The sequence below is a fragment of the Vanessa cardui genome, chromosome 7, assembly GCF_905220365.1.
Source record: "Vanessa cardui chromosome 7, ilVanCard2.1, whole genome shotgun sequence".
Lineage (NCBI taxonomy): Eukaryota > Metazoa > Arthropoda > Insecta > Lepidoptera > Nymphalidae > Vanessa > Vanessa cardui.
This window is the reverse complement of record NC_061129.1, coordinates 7195222-7209372: the sequence shown is the minus strand read 5'-3', so window position 1 is coordinate 7209372 and position 14151 is coordinate 7195222. Positions and strand designations below refer to the sequence as shown.

General features: G+C 30.6%; 1 protein-coding gene across 1 annotated transcript; it reads right to left on the bottom strand.

The window, feature by feature from the left end:
- Window positions 1-708: 708 nt before the first annotated feature.
- On the bottom strand, window positions 709-9923 carry LOC124530954 (chitin deacetylase 1). Its single transcript, XM_047105328.1, has 5 exons — window positions 9786-9923; window positions 4137-4297; window positions 3250-3499; window positions 1937-2258; window positions 709-1848 (listed from the first exon to the last, which is right to left on the bottom strand). Exons 1-5 carry the CDS (start codon window positions 9838-9840, stop codon window positions 1020-1022), a joined length of 1617 nt encoding a protein of 538 aa, XP_046961284.1. The 5' UTR covers window positions 9841-9923; the 3' UTR covers window positions 709-1019.
- Window positions 9924-14151: the final 4228 nt, after the last annotated feature.

The following is a 14151-nucleotide window of genomic DNA, read 5'->3' as shown; positions in this document are numbered from 1 at the left end:
ACTTAATTGATATAATTGATAAGATTTTTTAAATGTTTAAATTTTTTTATCAAAAAATCAAGACGAGAGATACAAAACGTTTGTCAATATAAAATTATTAATCAATCTAATTCCGTAAACTTACACAATATTTGTATTAAGCAACATATTTCTATCTCATTGTTTTATTGACAAAAATGGATAATATAATATACCTACGTATATATGAAATATTTCATTATAATTTTATTTTTTGCATCACAAACTTGGCATTTCGTAGGCATTTCAATCAGGTTACGTGTACGAAGAATGAATAATAATGATTAAGGCTTGTATACAATTATTCTTATTTGTTTGTGATGTCGACGAGTTTTAAATTTCAAACACTCTTATTCATTTAACCATTACGACTATTGCAATTTCCATCGGTTTCTTCTCAGATGAATGTACGTGTATTTAATTTATACTGAATCAAAGTTACAATGAGTAAGTCTCGTTATTAAATAAAGTGAATGGACAGTTCTAATACACAATTTCCGAGAAAATGATTGTTTTACATGTGGTCGTTATTTTATTTATTTTTTAATAACGGCTTATATATCGACTTCGATTGCATTGGAATGTTTGGTTTTTGTAATATGATAAGTTATTATTAATTTGTTTCTATATTTAATAATTGATTATTAAGTGAACCAGGGATCTTTATTTAAGTAAATAAAAAAAACGGGATGAATTTTTTATATTTTGTATTTATAATTTTATCCAACAGACTTACAGTAGAAAAATCACATAAAGTATTAAAACAGACCTATTAAATATCATGTGAATCTATATTACATACAGTTAGGTAGGTACTTAGACTACTGACGGGATTATGACCCAGTACATTTTATTACACGGACACATATTCATCGAATAAGTCAACACTGTTAAGTTGTCATTTATTTTATTTAAACCCGAATATAATGTCCTTGCAATTAATAATTGCAATTTATTTTATTTTACAACTAATTTGCACCACGCGAGGCGCGAGATCTCATTTAATAATGACCGTCGCCTGTTGGGTCATTGAGCCAGGGGTAATTGACTGGGCACCTGACGCAAGTCTGTAAATTGATGGTTTCTCCGGGAACTTCCTTGGATATGAGCTTACATGAGTGAGGTACCCAACAGGCCTGAACACCTTCTACGGCACACTTTTCTCTCCATGGCTCAAAGTTCTTGGCCTCCGTGACGGTACGAGGATTTTGAATCCATTGGATTACTTGAGTCATTGTAACGAAATATACATCGTTGTGCGTTTGAAGAATTTCATCAATCCAGTACAAGAAGGCTTCTAAGAACTCAGGATTATTTTTCAACCAGGCGGCGTGGAAGTAAAGACCAAGTGGGGCTCTGTTTTGATCATAATGACGGTCAAAGTTATGGTTTAAGAAATTGTAAAACTGGTCACCAGTAAGAATATTTGAACAAGAGTCAACCATAGCACATCCTGGCAAGTATTCGTCATTAGTGGGGTCTTCACGACGATCAAGTTCGTTCATTACCATTTCCCAAACTGCGTGACTCCTTGTTGGACAACTTTGCAAATTACCATGGCAGCGGTGAGGCATACGGAAATACATGGTGTAAGGCCATAGCGGGGGGTTTGAGAGAGGTGCGGTGATCGTACTGTCATACAGGAAAGCTTGTTCTTCCATCATTGTGAATTGATTATTACCACCGACGCGTAGATAAGGTGCGCGAACGCCTACAACGCTGTTATCAGTGACATTTGCGAATTTTTCTATAATGACTCTCATTCCAGCCATTTCCTTGCCCCAGTCGTCAACAGTAGCATTGCTCCAAAACCGTTCATCATCATTATGCCTGTATAGAAACATGAAACGGAATAGTTTTAAAACAAACATTTCGTTATATAAAGCAAATGAATTCCTTAAATGTTTAATGTACTTACGTGATCGAATGTACGGCAATTTCATGTCCCTTTCTGTGAGTTTCTTGCACGGCTGAGTAGTTCGTGTATTTGTGTGAAATAAAGAATGTGGCCTTGATGTCACAACCGTTCGGGTTTTTACGTTTTCCATTGAATATTTCTTTGTATAATTCGATGTTGTTATTGTTGATAGCGTCATCGAAAGTTATGGTGATCATTTGAGGAACGTCTCTTGCAGGTAAATCACCTGGGATGACTGTTCCATCTTCAGAGCAGAAGCAATCGGGTAAGACACATTGTGACGTGTCACATGGTGGAGCCCTGTTGGGGTCGTTGTCAATATCTAAAACAAACGAGAATGTTCCTAATTAAAAACTTCTATACTCTCGCGATATTCTATATGTGACAAATTGTCGATATCATTTTAGTTTTCTTGTATGATTTGAAATAATATAAACTTAAAAATGAAGTTCAACTTTAGATTATCGGCACGCAATCTGCTTTTGAAAATAAAAAGTAAAAATGTGTGCGTATCTGAAGTTATTAGAGACACGTGGCTTTCGGAACCTGTATGGGTACTTTCGCTTCGTTATACCGCTCGGGACAGTCAAGATCCATTTTGATTTCACTTTTTGATACAAAACATGGTGGTCGTGATATATAGCAATAAATTCACATAACAGAAACTAGTTTAACGTGTAAATTGTGTAACTAAATTAATTCATATCGAAATATGCAACAAAAATAAGCGATTACCAATCTTTACCTTGCTTGGTTGGATCGCTTGTGATATTTGCAAGTTTTTACAAAATGTTAATCTATATATTAATAACAATGACTAAGTTTAATATTGTATTCTGCATGCGTCGTAACTAAATATGTTCACAGTGAAGTTCATTTTGTTGCTCACAAACAAGCCATTTCAATTGCACTGAATCAAACTATGGTTCTTAGAATGCATACCGATTACCGACTAGTATAATCTGAGGTCATAAAACTGTTTCATTAAATAGCATTGAACTTTCCAATTTGACATAAAACTAGGCTATTTCATTTATTTTCGTAGAAAACGTTGCATAATAAGAAACTAAATGTTAACATATTCAACAAAATGTAAATAAAATAAACACCCCATTTGGTTAAGGCACGTTGCGACATAGCATTGAGATGTTTTTTTAGGCCAAGTGATTGGCATTTCAGGCAAGTCGTTCGTCACGTCTCACAATCCAGTTTTTATTTATAGTTGTCAAGTTCAGCGATGTGTTTTACTCTTGGATTAGATCCTTAATCACCTAGCAAAAATATAAGGCGCACTTGTGAGTTGTTTTACTTACCACACGAGTTCTCGTCTGACCCATCGGGGCAGTCTTTTTCTCCGTTACAGAATAGTCCTCGTTCAATGCAGGTGGCATCTCCACAAGCCAAGAAGCCATCCTGGCAGAGAGGCTCTTCGGTGTAAAGAAGAGGCTTTACTTTACGTTCTTTGTTCTTTAGTTTGCAGTTCTTCACAGCGTCTTTCCAGTCGCATGTTTGTTTCTCAATATCAAAAAATAGACCGGCCGGGCATCGGATAGCTTGAATACCCTATTAGTATAAAGAAAAAATATTAATTAAATTAATATTTTTTGTTTTAAGCATATATACAAATATGTTAAAGTGTTATGTTTCTTTATGGAATATGTGTTTATATATAACCAACGAAAAATATTGACATTTACAAATCTCCATTTCATTTAAAAGGAATAAAGAATATTTATGTAAATACAAAATAAAAAATAAAAAATATAGCTTATCTATGATTTGCCGTTAAAATGTACTTCAAAGTTTATAGTTTTATAGACATAATACTTAGCTTAAAATATTCATTCGGTTTTAATTAACTTGATACTGATAATTAAGTAATTATAGTTTTGGCGAATCATATATATGACAGTTTGTGGAATTCCATCTGATAGGTATTTAAGTTTATCGATGACCAGAGCAGACTAATTTAAATATAAACAAGGCCGGTAAGTTACGATATACATATTTATATCGTATTAATTCCAAGTTGTAGACTATAGCCTACGTACATAGACAGAGACAGATTACGAGTATTTAATGAGAATTTTAAAATGGTGTTTGTATCACAGACGAACATTGCATTTGGCATTGATACATATACCGCTGTTGGGACAAGAAAGGTATGCGTGTAAAAGTAGTAATCGCCTATTGCACTGACCGAGGCGGTACACTGAATGACGTCGCGACAGTTGTCGCCCTCGCCGGCTACCAGCCGGAACCATTCGCCAGCGTCCTTGTCCTTGCATAGCTCTTGTTCCAGGCTGTCGTCTTTCTTAGAGTCATCCGCTTGCCGCCGATAGCGTTGCCCATTAGCAACTCCTGCAAAAGAATGTCATTAATACCAAATACCTAAGTGACATAAATTCGTAATATAAATGATTGTTTTCCCTTTAAAAAACGAATACTCTTCAAGTAAATTCACAACGAGCTGTTACTTTTTACTATCAATAGTTGTATTATAATATTCAATTAATTATAATTTTTTCGTGTTTTTTGTTAATCATGAGAGGTAAAATGTCACTTGAAGATGTACACAAATGTCAAAGGTGAGGTGAGCGCACGAGACATTTGACTTGCTCAAAATGTCAGCGCTTAAGCAAGCGACAAGGACGACTCTTTCTAAGTTCTTCTGAATATATCAAATTGTTATATTATGCATGGTATTTGATGCTTTGTGCGGGAGTTCTGATGAAATTATTATAATTCGAAAAGGTCACGGAATAGTTGATTTACTTGACCGCTAACTATGAATCAGGAAATCGGGGATATTTGCCTATTTGAAATATTACAAACTAGTTTTACAAAATTAAAGTCTACGATATCTAATATGGAATATACGAAAATCGAATAATGATTTACCCAATTTCATTGAACACTTTTGCGACTGTAAATAAAAATAATATATTGCTTAAGTAGGTGTCAATTGTTTGCTAAGAAGGATCACGATGCACTTAGCTAATACTTTACAAAAAAAATAACGATTTAATGGAGATAGTTTTATGCTTATTAAGAGCGTATGTGTGCGTGTGCGTAATATGGCAACGTAACTCAAGGAAACTAAACTCTCGCAATATTATCTAATAGAATGCTTACGAGAAGTAATAAAGTGGGTGCGAGCCGTGCGACCGTCGAGCGTGTAACTACGCCCCACGATCGTATTAACGCTGTGCCATTGTTCGTTTATCTCCGTCTTACTCTTATTTGTTGATGTTGCAAAATTTAACCGAGTGATACAAATAACTTTTATTTATTTCCTTTTCTAAAATCAGTATCTTGGAAATAAATAAGGTTGATAAGTAAATAACGATTTATTGAACAAAATGTCGGAACGCTAGTTGCTGATAGTAATCAATAATTCATGTGCAACATTTAAGACAGTAAAGACACCAACCTTGTGAATGTAAACAGGAAATAATAAAACCCTGTTATTATTGCTGACTGTTGCTCTACGCTATTTTATAAGTTTCATTAATAGATTTCTTAATTATTACATTTACCCGGGTGTCAAGTCGTATACAGCTAAATTAGGTTATAATATTTTATTATAATTATACGATTGATTTAAAATTGAAAAATATATTTAGTAATCTTTTCTGTATTTCATTGCTCACACATAGTCATTTCGCATAGTAAGATATGAATAAAACATGACGCAATAAAAAAATAGTTGTCACCGGAACGATAAATGAGAACTTGTCCTCTTTGACCCGGATCTACCACGTGTTTGGGCAGTTATAGACTACGTGGAGTAGATCTTATGACTTATATACCCTTAGCAAGGCTCCTGTAATAATAAGCCATGTTTATAAAACTATGTATAATGAGTAGCATGAACACCTAGAGCGCGTTGAAGTCTTTTATACGGGACAGTTGATGGGACTTTTAAATTAGTTTATTATTATTTGTGTCTAGACGAATTTGTGAAATTAAGTATTGAAGTCATTTTAAAACTATTTAAGAGGTTTGAAATAATATAATGTAGTATTTATCAAAATTATTTTTAAAATAAAGCTTTTGTTTGAGTGAATTGGAATATGTTGGTGTATTGATTTTGGCTTTATATTAATAAATAGATCTATTATTGAATGTTTATTAACATATTCCAGTGTCTAGGTTGATGTATAAATTCACAGTTATGTGGCGGCAAAGGCGACGGCGCGGGCGTCGGCCCAACGCGCCGCTTGCATACCGATCACTAATAAATATGGAATGTAACCTTAAGGCTTTTCTTCTATTGGTTCCCTTCTGTCCAATTATGACACTAATAACGGGATAGGAATGAATCAGTATGTATATGATGACTTTACGGTTACGACTTTGAATATAATGTATGTAGTTAATTACGACTATTAACCTTTATTTTATATTAAAAATTACGAATATTCTTCGTTTTAAAATTTGCATTAGTATTTGTTAATGATTAAAAGATTAGCATTTTGAAACGCCTGAAATATGTTGCATTTTTACAATACTTTCACTATTTATTTATGATCAACTTGTTATTTCATAAGTGTTTCGACCAGCCGTGTTGTAAGAGTTTGTGTTACATATTTAGAGGTAAACTAAAAATATGTATGTAGCTCATGATTTTATTTTTATTTTGGAATAGACGTTTAAAGTATGTATATTTAGTTACAATAAACTGTTACAATTATATTGTGTACGTATCATTTATTTTTATTTTCAAGTTTTATCTAATAAAAAACCTCTTTTTTTACGCTCAGGAATAAAATCGTGGGAAACGTAATAACTCGAATATTCGATGATACGTGACACCATGCTGAATCTAGACGTGAGCGCAATACCTTCTCACGATGTTTTCAAATCGACAATGTTTTTTTTTAATTTAAGTTGCTCCCACGACTTGTTTGCGTTACAGTTTGGTAACTGCTTTATTATGAGATAAAGATGTATGGCATCGCATATACAAAATTTTCGATACGTTTTTTTTTTTACTATAGCACACTACGAAAGATTATTGCTTAGCTGTTTCATTTTGTTTATAAATAAATAAGTGGCAGTCAAAAAATATGTTAATTGAATATAATAACGCGAGTCAGTAACAACACTTATAGTTCGTAAGATCTAATGAGGTATAAAACAAATAAACTGTTATATGATATTAATTTGAGTGTGGATTTCCTACAGCTCAGTAAAAAATGTATGAAATTCTTAAATAGCTGAATGTTTATGCTTGCGTGTAGGCAATATTTACAACGTAATTGATTTGAACTCCTTTATTCGAAATTTAGCAGTCTATAATTTGTTAAATATTCAGTGAACGTAATAAACTCTTGTAGGTATTTGCTATACCTAAGACTGATATAAATAATAAGCAATAGAATATTAACAAAAAGTCAAATGTTTGATCAAAATAAAAGTGTTATATAATTAAATACTACATTAATAAATAACTACGTAAAACTTTCCTGATGTCCTAATTACTATTAAATTTGATCGTAGCACTCGGTTAATTCACACTTATATTAATATATCACACCAATAACGTACAAATACAAAATCGGATATATTCAAGTATACTACTTCTATTTCACTATTGGAGTTTCTTTGAAAATGTCATAATACCTGTTTGCTAACAACATATACATATATCTTGCGATAAATGAAGGACCGAGTTTCAATGCGCAATGAACTTTTATGTCCCTGTCTACTTTAGGATTGACATTTATTATCTCTGAATAACATCACGTAATGGATGAGCAGCGTGGAATAAAATATGACGAGTTTAACCTTTCGACATCAACCAACTTAATGGTTCCGTTCGTAATTACACATCATCTGTTGTACATTAAAGTGGCTCAAGAATCGACGCAGACAAGTATGGCAAATTGAAATTATTTTTATTAAAATCTATAAACTCGAGGAAATCCATCTGTCTAATAATAATTGACAGTTAGCAAAGTAAATAAAATTAATTATATTATAACTTAATTTCATAGATGATTTATGGTATTAATTGGATTTCAATTTGATTTGATTACCATAACTATAGATTGATTGTTATCTCAGTAATTAACTTCTTTATTGATATCCTAATATTGTTAGATTAGTAATAAAGAAATTAACGATCTCACCAATAAAGAACCGTGTCGCATAATAAGGATTTACAAGCAATTTAAATGCAAATAGTACGACTTGATTTGTGCCAAATATTTGACCTTAACTACGCAACTAGTTATAAAATCGTTTTGTAAGTTTTAGATAATCTGTTACAAGTATAAATCGATAACTTATTAAAATGAATATTCAATAAGTAGTCTATCGGTATATTCTGTCATAAAATTATTTTTAAATGAGGAACTGGTATAAAAGCAATAGAATGAAAGGGTTGTGAAAAGTTGGTCATAACTCTTGATTGTACATAAAAAATATATTATAAAACGTTTGTTATGCAACTAGATTTGATTGTAATGTACTCAATAATATATGGGACTTTCTGGTCGATTCATATTATTTTGTTATTCGCATTTGTAAGTATACATATAATATAGAATTTACAAAATCATTTTTTATATCCTTAGTAGAATCATAACTAGTAATTCCCCTTCGTTATTTTATACTTTGCTCATACGTGTTGTACTCAAACAGCTCAGTGATAATTTAGTGCATAAATAAGTTAATTAAAAAAAATTGAAAGGTAATTTTAAGGCAGCCTAACAAAATGAGGTATTAATGACCTTGACCAAAAACAACAATATTACAGCTTTTTAGAATGTTAAGTAAGTACAATATATAGCGGTTTTTTTTTCGTTAAAAATATGTATTTTAAAGCAAGTAAAACGTATGAACAATTAATAAGTTAGTATATGTCAAGACTGCTTAAAACACCTCTTTCGTTTGTTTATATTGAAACTAATAAGCTGAAATAAGTAGTAAGGTTATTATATTATTATTCTATCCGTCTTTACTTTCGTCTGTCGTTCCGTCTATTTGAAAGATAAACAATATTTATAGGTCCTTTTTTATCTCGTATGTTTATAATAGTTTTGTAACGAAGAAATACAATGAATACGACTATATCTGATGTTTGCGTAAACAAATTTGTTATTGCTTATTTAAGCATTTTCTAGTATTATCACGAAAGCAGTTTGAGCGCCTCGCGCTGCTACGCGATTACGACGCGGCTCTGGAGTGACGTCAGCGGCGCAGCCGCAACGCAACACGGACCAAATGTGAAAGTTCTCCGCAACCACAATGCGCAGTCGCAGTAAGTCCTAATAATATGTATTTAACGAAATGTATTTTTGTACTAAGAATTAAATGTTAAACTAATTTTATTATTAATATATATCAAACTAATTTTATTATAATATTATTGAAGACACTCCACTAAAGGTTCGAGTGTGAACTAGCTTTTCTTACTGGCAGCTGTAGAGAAATACAATTTCCCAACGGTTAGCTAACTACAAAAGTTTGGTCAATTATTTTTTGCAGAGACACTTATTTGATTATTTTTAATTGGGTTCACTATACCGGCATACATATTACGAGCTCGATAGTTGTATATTTTAAAATTGTCCTTGAAAGGCTTGCAGCCTGCTTATTACATTCTTAAGTCATTTGATGCAAGGAGATCACGTTCTGACTGCATTCATTCGGAAACTTTGTAGAGACACGGTCTATCTCGCGACGGTCAGTTCGTGCAACTTCACTATTCACTTTTAAGTAGCACTGGAAATTGACGCATCCACTATTTACTCTCAGATGTGCGGATGTGACGTCGCGTAACCTATGACGTCGCGAAATAGACGGCATCTGGAGACGTAAGATAAAGGTTAGGACTCACCGCAGGCGAACAAGAGACACGCGACCAGAGGAGCGACACGGGCGTAGCGCGCCATGACGGGATCACAACAGGTCGTTGCGCGGCCGCGGTGCGATTAAATAGTGGCCTCAATCTGCGCCCCGCCCGCCCCTCTCGCCTACAGCGCTTTACACTTCTGCCAACACCCTTTGCACTCATCAGCTGTGAATCACCTGCATCTCCAGGTGCATTCTTCAATCTACTATACTACTTCTCCTTGTGTTGATACTAAGATGTACTATTTGTACTCAATCAATAATAACATTGATAAAATAGTGGTATTATTGTCTCTCCAAATACGCAATGGTTATTATTTAACCTTTAAAATATTATAGTATTCATTTGATTTTGCTTACATAATGCGATAATCAAGCATTCTTAAAGCACACTTCTTATGAGACAAACTATAAAGGAATATATATTTTTTGTCCCATTTTCGTGTAAATTTATTTTAATTATTGATTAATTTATAATTGTTATATGTTAATTAAAAAAGGGCTGTATGGCAAAATATATTGACATCTTAGACGTACATAAAGCACTCATTAAACATTAATCGTCTCGTATGTATTGGTAGAGTAGTAATGTGCTTAAATATAAGCATTTTATTAATCGTAAGTTCCTATTTATATTCTTACTTCTAGGCTCTGCGTACTCGTTTAATAATGCGGAAGTATGAATCGAACTAATTTAATGATTTACTTTAAGAATGTTCTTAAACATTTAATTCCAATAATAATATCCATAAGGTTATATAGTTTCATAGATCAATCAGGGTACATACAGCCTTTCGTAGACTGTCGAAACTTTATATTTTTTGTTTTTATTGACATTGTTTTATAATTGTTTTATGCGTTGTACTTTAAAATATTTTCAAGAATTGCTTCCTGTGTGTGTGTGTAATATTAATTCTAATTGGTCCACATATATACAAAGAATAAATCCTGCCAGGCTACGCGTCATTAAAAGCTTAAAAATATTCTCATTTTGATATTTTCCAGATAATGATATTAATTAATTCATAAATAAATAAATAACATCACAGATATATATATTCTTAACGATTGTAACATCCACACTTAGACGTCGATAGTAAGACTTTTTTCAAATAATATAATAAATTACTAAATCGCTAGATATGCAGTTCATATTTACATTCGTTAGATGGGAAAATGTAATATAAATAATAAAAGGAATAAGTTTTTAAAATGGACCTTAGATTCTATATATCTAATATTAAGATACAAATAATTAGAATACCAAAAAATCAAGATTTCTTAGTGCGTGTATTACTAAAATTATAATTATATAATTAATAAAATTAATATCCATGGTAAATAAACATAATTCAGCAAACGGACTTTTGTTAAAAAATCTACAGTCTGTACGCACGATATTTGTCTTGTTTGGTATCTTAAAAATTACGATATTTGTTTTTACAAAATAAATGTTGGTAACACAGCCATTTATAAATGAAAAACAACGACCTGAATGCTTGCATTCATTACTGAGTGTTGTATTACAGGAACTATAAGTTTTATGTCCTTAATATCTATTTATTTATCATACGTAAAGGAATATGTCATGTATATATTCGTCAATTCGCAGTGAAATGGATCTGTTTAGATTGGAATGGTTTCGTATTTCTAAACCATCTCCATAAAACTAGAATTTAAAACGACGTTATTTTTAAAGAGATCGCAATAATTTGTTTTAACTTTTAACGTTCTTATTTGTTCGCGAAAGTTTGTCAACTAACTCTAACAATATGCTATTAGCTATTTTACACTGGAAAAGCATTTGTATGTATGTGTACATTTGTATGCACAAACGTATCAGTGATATATGATAAAATGTGATAGCCATTTCAATGAAATACTTAAAATTATAGTCTTGTATTATTTATAATCAATATCGTAACGCGAGCAAAAAAAGTAACAGTTATTTTTAAATTGATATATTTTTAAATATATGGTCAATGCTAAAATTAATATAAAATTATAGTGTTTTCTCTGAAAATTCAATGTTTTGGTAAAGAATCCCAAGTGGTTTCATTAATATTGAAATTTACATAATTGTAAAACTTAATTGAAACTTACATAATTGTAAAACTTAGTTGTCCATATAATTTTATGCTTTAAATAGTTCAATAAAATTAAAACATATAAAAACCTTCAAAATATTAATTATATATATATATTACCGGACGACCTTATGTTTAAAAAAATAAGTTAAATTATTAGTATAGCATAAAAAGTATGCTCAAATAATACTTGATTTGGTTCATATGTATTTTATTAATAGTAAAATTATTTGGCTGTACAGAAAACCAATATATGCATTTAATACTAACTTAATAAAAAGGATTCATTTAAATAAAAAAAAAATACAAAAAACATATAAACTATAAATGAATGAATGAAATAGGGTATATAATATAATATATATAATGTTGGATATAATTTAATAAATGAAGAAATTATGGATAGAATCGCATTAATTATGCTCGAACTTTGCTTTTTAATATTACCAAAAAACTAAATTATATTATTGAGTTTTTAAAAACATTAATTGTAATATTAAGAGTAATAAGCAAGTTTAATGAATGTAGGCATATATACATTTTCGAAGATAAAATAAGTTAAGGATCGGAAATGAGGAAACCGAAATAATTGAAGAAACAAGACGATTGTAAGTGATAGAATTAAGACGATGAAAATGTCAAGGTTACGATAGCAACTAAGTCTTGTTGAAAGGAGATTATGCAGCACACACATTTTAATCTTAATTTTTAATAATATAAGGATAACATATATGTAAGCGATTATCTGACTAACACTTTAAAACATTATACTTATATATTTCATGAATATTATCATTTTCATATTTTTTTATTATTTATTAATTGAGTTTTTTAAAATTGATGTAGGAAGTAAATGTAAATACCTCTTTGTATTGAAGAACAAATTTTCTGTTTTAATCTTGAATAAAATATAAATATGATAATAAAACTACAACGGATAAATTATTTGACCTATTTAGTCATATACGAACTTTTAATCTTTATATATCTGGAATTCTTGCTGCGGAAATCGAATAATTTCTCCACATTATTTCTAACATGTGAATGTTAGAAAGAGAAGGGATATTAAGTTTGATAAAGACACTTAACGCTTAATAAAAAACGACAACACTAGTGCTGTATGACGAGACCAACATAGAAAGGCGATAGTGATATTTAAATTATTAAACTGGCAACTCTTCCTAAGATACTATACAAGCTATTATAAGAGATCTAATGATATTTTGCCTTGAAAATGTACGTACAGATTTATTTTCGGGATTATCCGAAATTTAAATAAACTGTATTTGGGGATATTAGCCATGCCACAAACGCAGACACATACAAACAGAAATCAATTGTTCAAAGGAATTGATTTTCGTCTATATTACAGTAACGCCAAAATTTTTGACTTACAATTTTAATGATTACGATAAACGAAATTTACGATGACTTTTTTTTTGTTTATTTATAAATATTTTAGTAATAAAAATGTATAAATAGAAATAAACTAATCTTTTCTCTATTCTGTAAGTTCAACATTTTAAAGTTATCGGTCACTAGTATTCAAATATAACATTCGATTAATTGAATCGTGTCGTTTTACCGGTTTTCTAGAAAGTCACTTCCGGCATACATTGTACCGAGATAAATCAATAGTGCGTTGAATCTTCTTCGTGTGATAGGGTTAAAATGTCAAAGTTTTTTTTTAGTTTTATTACGAAACAGTGTTACATTATTTTAATAAGAATTACACAATTTAAATTATATTTCCTTTCATAAAAAGTGTTTCTTGATTTATTATAAAAAAAGTAGTAATTGTTTAAAAGTTCATAACTGGATGTATTTTATTTCTTAAGTGAATAATCAAGTAATAAAATATTTTTTAAGCAAATGCAGCAAAAGTGCAATGATTTATAAATAAGACTTGTGCGTAATTAATGAGTACGATGTTGATTTACTAGAACTTATTGTTTTTGAAATGTGGGATATGAGAATATTTTTTTTTAAATTATATTGCCTTGTATATTATAATACAAAATATGGGTTCAACAATAATCTTTATCAATGAATGTTTCTTCATTTATATAATAGTAAATACTGTCATTAATTTTAGGCTATCAAAAAGTTTGTTAAAACTTGAGTGTACATTAATATACATAAAACGTATAATATATCTACCATAAAATAAGCACATTATTATTATTATTAATATCCTGTGATACAAATACATTTTCTAAAAGTGTGACTTTTTACCTTTGAATTTCTGAATTGTTTTATTCAATT

Coding starts and splice junctions, on each gene's coding strand:
- LOC124530954 (XM_047105328.1), bottom strand. CDS start 9,840: ATGGCGCGCTACGCCCGTGTCGCTCCTCTGGTCGCGTGTCTCTTGTTC. Junction 4,298..9,785: donor GTGTCTCTTGTTCGCCTGCG/GTGAGTCCTAAC, acceptor ATTCTTTTGCAG/GAGTTGCTAATGGGCAACGC. Junction 2,259..3,249: donor GTCAGACGAGAACTCGTGTG/GTAAGTAAAACA, acceptor CGTTTGTTTTAG/ATATTGACAACGACCCCAAC.